Source organism: Salvelinus sp. IW2-2015, linkage group LG6.2 (assembly GCF_002910315.2).
Source record: "Salvelinus sp. IW2-2015 linkage group LG6.2, ASM291031v2, whole genome shotgun sequence".
Taxonomy (NCBI): domain Eukaryota; kingdom Metazoa; phylum Chordata; class Actinopteri; order Salmoniformes; family Salmonidae; genus Salvelinus; species Salvelinus sp. IW2-2015.
Genome location: NC_036846.1, coordinates 22,190,099 through 22,198,284, shown reverse-complemented (window position 1 = coordinate 22,198,284; position 8,186 = coordinate 22,190,099). Strand labels below are relative to the sequence as shown.

The 8,186-nt window shown below is 49.1% G+C and overlaps 1 protein-coding gene across 1 annotated transcript in view; it reads left to right on the top strand.

The window, feature by feature from the left end:
- Positions 1-1,760: 1,760 nt before the first annotated feature.
- LOC139027956 (protein split ends-like) overlaps positions 1,761-8,186 on the top strand; it is a 14,514-nt gene continuing 8,088 nt past the window's right edge. Inside the window, 8 exon segments of the mRNA XM_070444163.1 lie at positions 1,761-2,311; positions 3,568-3,685; positions 5,289-5,444; positions 5,632-5,681; positions 5,963-6,156; positions 6,158-6,256; positions 6,608-6,733; positions 7,271-8,177. Coding sequence (XP_070300264.1) covers positions 1,837-2,311; positions 3,568-3,685; positions 5,289-5,444; positions 5,632-5,681; positions 5,963-6,156; positions 6,158-6,256; positions 6,608-6,733; positions 7,271-8,177 — 2,125 coding nt within the window. The 5' untranslated portion in view covers positions 1,761-1,836.

Here is an 8,186-nt window from a genome sequence, read left to right as displayed (position 1 = left end):
CCGGCTTCTAGGCTGAGCTGCTGCACTGTGCTGTAGCTGTGCTTGTACTGGCTGTCAAAGACTGGCTGTACTTGTACTCCGGGCTGTACTGTGCGCTGTACTGTACTGGGCTGTACTCGTGCTGTGCTGTATCTGTACTGGGTTTGTACTGTACTGGTGCTGTGCTGTACTGTACTGTGCTGGTAGCTTGTGCTGGGCTGTACGTCTGGCTGCTGCGTGACTGTAGTGGGTGTACTGGGCTGTACTGCTACGTTGTCTGTACTGCTTTACTGTATGTCTGTTACTAGTGGCTCGTTGTACTCTGCGTGGCTGTACCTGTGTGTAGTGTACTGGCGACTTGCGCTGTACTGGGCTGTACTGTGCTGTACTGTACTGGTGGCTGTATTCTGTACTGTGGCTTTGTACTTTACTGGGCTGTACTGTGCTGTTACTCATGGGCTTCGTGCGTGGTACTGTTGCTCGTACTGTAACTGTGTTATGTAGTGTACTGTGTGCTGACTGTAGTACTGTTGGCTGCTTGCTGTACTGTGCTGTACTGTACTGGGCCTGTACGTGTATCTGTGGCTGTTACTGATGCTGTACTGTGCTGTGCTTACTGTACTGTAGCTGTGACTGTACGCTGTACTGGTGCTTGTACTGCTTACTGTATGGGCTGTATCTGTGCTGTACTGGGCTGTATTGGGCTGTACTTTTACTGGGCTGTACTGGACCTGTACTGGGGTTAATGGTTAGGTAAAGAGCACAGTATTGGCAGCAGCAAAACAGCAGGTTGGTCATGGTTTTGAAGGTGGAGGCGGTAGTTATGTAGCTGTATTGCTGGACTGACTGGACTGACTAGATCGTGGAATAGAGGCAGTGGAATGAATGAGGGGAGTTATTCCAACTCAGAAGAACTCACCCTAGGAAGGGAGAACCCCAGACATCTCCAGCCAAAGGTACAGTAGCGATCCCTCTGGCTMTCTCTGAAGTATCTCTATGCCACACATACTGAGAAGGAGTGAGCTGACTGCAGCCACAAGGCATGGCAATGAGGAGAAACTAGATACAAGGTATGTATGAAACAGAGCAAAAACGTTTATGTACCGGTACCTTTTTAGGATGTAGCCTATTATTACTCTTCACTGTCTGTAACTTTTGATTACTTTACAAAATGCTTTCTGAAAGAAGTTCATTTTCATTTTATTGTAAAAGAAGCATGTGCYACAGAGCTGCTATGCTAGCTGTTAGCAGAGCACACGCCTGAATGAACTTCTATGGTTGAACAATGRTAATTGCTAAGTCCTAATGCTAAAAATACTGAATGACAATGTTATTACGTTTTGATGAATCAATCATTCATCCCTATMTTCTACTAAAGTTAGTTATTACTTTAGAATGTGTAGGCTATTTCAAATTATACAGATACCCATATACCTATACATATGTCCAACCAGACACCTATGTGTGCATGCCTGTCTCTCTGAGACACATGACTGAGTTAGCTTACTGGTTAGCCGGTAAGTTATTGTGACATTTGAACGATTAGGGCCTCATTGGCCTCATGGAATGATTAAGATGGCAAAGTGAGTTCAAATTAMGCTAGGAATATTTTTATGTGTATCCTCTCAATTACACATTCACCCGAATAACTTGTAACACTGACAAAAACATATTAATCAATGCTTAGATGTAAATATGATAATTAGTAGTGTATGTGAGTACGTTGGTAATGCTACTTTGAAAACATTTACAAAACTGTGTATCTCTGCCCCCTGCACACACACACACACAKACAWACARACACACACACCACAGGAGAAACTGGCTGGTCCCCTGTGAGCCCTGAGTGGTGTAGCGATGGACAGCTGGACCCTCCGGGGGGACAGCTACTCCTTCCTCCGCAGCAGCGCTCCCTGCGTCTTCTCCCTGCGCCACCGTGACGGAACCCCGAACCACGTGGAGATCTTCGACATCACCAACATCCCCAGCCAACGCTCAGCCATCTCTGAGACCACCTGCCTCTGTGACATCTTTGGGGACGACTGTGAGTCACTCTCCAGTAGCCCAGCTACAGGGGCCTTCGTCCACCCTCCCGTCCCCCCACCCAGGAGGGAGGCAGCAGTGCCAGGGCAGAGCTCAGAGTTGCCCCCAGTGCTGCCCTGCATGGTGGATGAGCTGAACGACTCGACAAGTTCRTACCACACAGCACCAGAGAGATTTGAGGATTCTACAGAGAAGCTCAGTCCTCCAACGCAGAGGGAGAATAATMATKATTTATCTGAAGGCTGGGAGTCAGGAGCATTAGCTACTGCACTAAACAACTCATCATCACGTGACGTCCTTAAGGACATCAGCCGCCAAGACTAGAACAAGGAAATAATGAGCTCCAAACCTTGGTGATGGAGGACAGAGGACATCCTCACCTGAGGTCCTAGCCTTACCTTTAAACATATAGCAACACTCTTACACGCTGGCTACAGTAACACTACAAACACCTTCACGCTGGTACAGTAACACTCCACACCTACGACCCTGCTCAGAACACCTTCCGCTGGCTACAGTATAACACCTACCTACAGTAACACTCAACAGCTTACGGCGGCTACGTTACACACAACACCTCAACACTGGCTACAGTAATGTAACAGTACAGACACCTTCCCTGGCTACAGTAAGACTATAACACTTCACCTGGCTAAGTAATACCTCAACACTTCACCTGGCTACAGTAATACTACAACACCTTCACAGCATGGCTACAGTAATACTACAACACCTTCACCGGCTACAGTAAACTACACACTTCACCTGGGCTACAGTAAACATCTAACACACTTCACCTGGCTACAGTAAACTACAACACCTTTCACCGGGCTACAGTAATACTACAACACCTTCACCTGGCTACAAAGAAACTACAACACTTCACCTGCTACAGTAATACTACAACACCTTCACTCTGGCTACAGTAAAACACACAACACCTCTCACCTGGCTACAGTAATAATTACAAACACCTTCAACCTGGCTACAGTAAATCTACAACACCTTCACCTGGCTACAGTAATACTACTAACACCTTCACCTGGCTACAGTAAACTACAACATCTCACCTGCTACAGTAACACTACAACACACCTTTCACCTGGCTACAAGTAATACTACAACACCTTCACCTGGCACAGTAATATAACAAACACCTTTCAACCTGGCTACAGTAATACACAAAACACCTTCACCTGGCTACAGTAACTACAACACCTTCACCTGGCTACAGTAATACTACAACACCTTCACCTGCTACCAGTAATACACACCTATGGCTACAGTAAACTACAACACTTCACCTGGCTACAGATAATAACTACAACACTTCACCTGGTACAGTACACACACCTTCACCTGGCTACAGTATCTCACACCTCACCTGCCGTTTACACACCTTCACCTGAAGGTAGGGTCAGCTTCATCAGTGGTCCAGCGTTCATCCCCCTCCCTCACTACAGTGACTGCACCATGTCACCTGAACCAGAGAAATCAGGATACATCCAGCCCCTTCAAATCTCGTGATCCCTGTGCTCATGACAGCAAACCTCCGCACTTGGGTCAAGAACTCTCATGAGTCAGGCAAAGCTCCTCCCGAGTCAACCAGCCCGAGAGGGCACCTCCTCACCTCGGAGTCAAGAGCACAGCTCCCCTGGGAGCGGCAAACTGCCTCCCCGGATAAAATCTGTCTTTACACTGGAGACCAGAGTAGCTCAGTGATCTGTACCTGAAACAAGGAACATCAGCCCTTCACCTGAGTTAGATTGCCAAACTGACCTTTTTCCCTGAGTTACAATAGTGTCCTTTGAACCTAGGGTTAGAGCCATAACAACCTGGTTAGAGGACTCCGTCAGTGACAACCTGAGTTATGGACTCCGTCAGTACACTGACATAGGAGGACACCGTCATACATCTACATTAAGCGACTCTGTTAGTAACAGCCTAGTTAGTGGACATCCATCAAGTAACACCTGAGTACGTGTACCCCGATCACGAGTAGATCCACAGCTACACCTGAGTTTAGTGGACTCTACTCAGTACACCTGAGTTAGGTGGACTCCACATACACGCTAGGGACTCTCATACCTGGTATCTCCTCAGTACAGCTCTACCACGCTCGTAAGGTTAGTGGCTCCATCAGTACACCTGAGTTAGTGGAGCTCCATCAGTACACCTGATCTAGTGCTGAAGCATCAGTATACCCTTGAGTTAGTGGACTCCTTATCAGTACACCTGAGTTAGTTGGATTCCATCAGTAGCACCTGAGTAGTGGACTCCATCAGTTATCTGATGGGACACTCAGTACCTAGTAGTGACTCCTTCAGTACACCTGAGTTTTTGGATACTCCATCCAGTACACCCTGATTAGTGGATTCCACAGTGTACACCTGAGTTAGTGACTCCATCAGTACACCTGAGTTAGTGGACCTTCATCAGTAACATCTGAGTTAGAATGACTCCTCAGTAAAACCTGAGTTAAGGGACTCCGATCAATACACCTGAGTTATGTGGACTTCCCATGCAGTATCACCTGAGTAGTGACCCATTCAGTAACCGTGACTACGTGATCAGTATACACTGAGTTAGATGGACTCCATCAAATACACCTGAGTTGTGACTCCGATCATACACCTGAGTTTAGGTGAACTCCATTCAGTAACACCTGAGTTAGGGACTCCGTCAGTACACCTGAGTTAGAGGACTCCGATCAATACACCCTGAGTTAGAGGACTCATCAGTACACCTGAGTTAGAGGCACTCTCGGTACACCTGAGTTAGTGGACTCCATCAGTAAAAGCCTGAGTTAGCATGAACTCCGATCAATACACCTGAGTTAGACCTCTACATCCTGGTTGTGACTCCTCATAGTACAACCTGAGTTAGAGGACTCATCAATAACACTGAGTTAGTGGATCCCTCAGTACCCTGAGTTAGTGGATCTCCATCAGTTAGACAGACCTGAGTTAGTGGGACCCTCAATACAGCCTGAGTTAGAGTGACTCCATCAGTTACACCTGAGTTAGAGGACTCCTCAGTAACACCGTGAGTTAAGGGATCTCCGTCAGTAACACTGAGTAGAGGACTCCCATCAGACACCCTGAGTTAGAGGACTCCATCCAGTACAACCTGAGGTTAGTGGACTCCTCAGTACACCTGAGTTTAGAGGACTCCAAGTACACCTGAGTTAGAGGACTTCCTGCAGTAACCTGAGTAGAGGACTCCATCAGTAACACTGGAAGCTGATATCTCACCTGTCCCTGCAGAGAGAGACCTGAGCTCCTAGAGGAAGCTCGAGCACATCTCAACACCTGCCCCCAGGTACACCCTCCTACACCTGTCACCTCCTCACCTGAGCTCAGGTCTACCAGTCCACCTGAACTCAAATCAGCCAGCATCACACTTGAATTGAGATCACCAGTGTAAACACTGAACTCAGTCTGCTCAGTGTCCCAACTGAACTCAGGTCACCAGTGTCACAACTGAAGTCTGTTTAGCAGTATCAAACTAGTCTGAACTACTCAGGTCAACGAGTCTCACACCTGATTGAAAGATCGGATCCATCCCTCCTCAACAGCTCAATACCACTCAGTTCCTCCTCAACCTCAGACAACCTGGACAAAAAACGTCCATCAAGAACCCCCCTCACCTGAAACAACGTAACTATAGAACCCATCAAGAACCCCTCACCTGAAACAAGGTACTATAGATACCAATCAAGAACCCTCACCTGAAACAACAGGTACTATAGAACCCATCAAAAACCCCCTCACCTGAAACACAAGGTACATATTAGAACCCTATCAAGAACCCCTCACCTGAAGTAAGAGTACACCACCCCCCTATAAAACCCAGACCAAAAGCGCATCCATCCTGCGGATCAGAATCACATTCCTCAGACCTGAGATCAAAAAAGAGACCCACACCTGAGGTACTGAAGGTAAAGGCCAAGTCCCTGGACCCTCGGTTCAACTCTCCTCCCCCCAGGTCTCAGGTATCACCTACTCCATCTCTCCCAAAGCCAGGGTGCTGGTGTCAACACCTGAGATCAACGGTCTCCTCTCCTCAGCTGAGCCACGAGGCAGAACAACACTGTCACCTGAGAGGAAGAGCACCACCCCTACCGAAGAGAACAGAGAACAGTCTCTCACCTGACTCTCATAGTAGAGGTTCCTCACCTGGAAGCAGAGGTAGCAACTCCTCACCTGAGATTACAGGGATATACAGCTCTATCGTACATCTCCTAGACTAGAGACATAGTGCATCACCTGAGCCACCCGATAAAAAACCTCTCACCTGAGTATAAACCCCCTCACCTCCGAAGAGTCAAACTGTCTCACCTTATCCAACATATAAACCCTCACCTCTGCCCCGGTACACAGCCCCTCACCTGAGGTACGAGCCCTCTACCCTGGTGCCCTCCCCAAACAAATGTCATGCATAGCCCTCACCTGGAGAACTGCGCTGCACATGAAAACACTTCGCTGCTCCCCTGGAGTAAAGAGTCCTGCCCACTCACCTGAACGCAGGGCTTTCGCCTGGCTCACCTGGAGTAAAGAGTCCTGGCCCACTCACCTGAACGCAGGGCTTCGCCTGGCTCACCTGGAGTAAAGATCTGCCCCTGCTACTGAACGCAGGGCTTCGCCTGGCTCACGGAGTAAAGATTCCTGCTTACTCGCCTGAATCGCAGGGCTTCCTGCGCTCACCTGGAGTAAAGATCCCTGCCTTACTCGCCTGAAACGCAGGGCTTCGTGGCTCACCTGGAAGTAAAGATCCTGCTCTCACCTGAACGCAGCGCCTATCCTGGCCTCACCTGGAGTAAATGAGATTCCTGGCTCTCAACCGAACGCAGCGCCTACCGAATGCTCAACCTGGAGTATAAGAGTTCTTGGCCCCATCACCTGAACGCAGGGCCTTCAGCTGGCTCACCTGGAGTAAAAAGAGTCCCTGGGCCCCTCACCGTGAACGCAGGGCTTTCAGCTGGCTCTAACCTGAGTAAAGAGTCCTGGCCCCATCACCTGAACGAGGCTTTAAAACCTGGCTCACCTGGAGTAAAGATCCGGCCCTCACACTGAACGCAAGGGCTTTACCTGGCTCACCTGGAGTAAAGATCCTGGCCATTCAGCCTGAACGCAGGGCTTCAGCTGCTCAGCCTGGCAGTAAAGAGTACTGGCCCTCACCTGAACGCAGGGCCTTTACCTGGCTCAGCCTGGAGTAAAGAGTCCTGGCCATTCACCTGAGCCGCAAGGGCTTTACTGGCTTACCTGAGAGGCGTGTTGGTGGCCTATCAGAGCGACTCATTACTAATGGCACCTCAAACCCATTGGGTAATCACCTTTCTCACGACTTCAGGGAAACATCACCTACTGAAGAGAGTAGAGAGATCACCTCTTCACCTGTACTAGGAGAAATCCCAGTCCCCTACAACTTCTCTGCCCACTCACCTGAGATCATAAACATCACACCTGAAATCAGAAACTTCACACCTGAAATCAGACCCATCTCACCTGATCCCACTGCTTCTTCAAGAGGAAGGGGCCCCTCCCTTGCACCTGACCACGGGGTCACAGGTAACTCACCTGTCCAGAGACTGGATGATCTGGAGCCTAAACATCCAGCCTCATCTCTAACCCCTGACCTTAGTGACAGCAGCAACCCCTCACASAAGTCTCCTACACCTAAGCACCCATGTAGAGAAACCTCACCCAACCCTAGGAATAAAACCATAGATAGGCTAACTGAAGAAGACATGGCTCATCGTATGGGTAAGGAAAACACCRCTTCTCCTCCCCTCARCAGGTTCACTCCAGTACACATCATACCCCCGGTCCCTGGGAGGCCACATGGCCACTGGGGAAACAGGAATCACAGACCCCCTGAGACCCAGGCCAATAAGGTCACAATGGAGTCTGAGAACATGATGGAGTCTGTCACAGAGGATGTGACATCCAGGGGAAGCCCCACTTTTTCATCTGTTGACAGTAACACCAGGGCCTACGGCAGCCAATCACACCTGGAAAGGTTGGAAAGGGAGAGGGAGAGGGAGGAGGAGAGGGAGAGAGATGGGGATGAGGAGGAGGAGGAGAGGGAGATGTGGGAGATGCAAGATAGGGATAGAGAGAGGCAGAGGGAAAGAGAATGGAACAGGGAGAGGGAGATGGAGA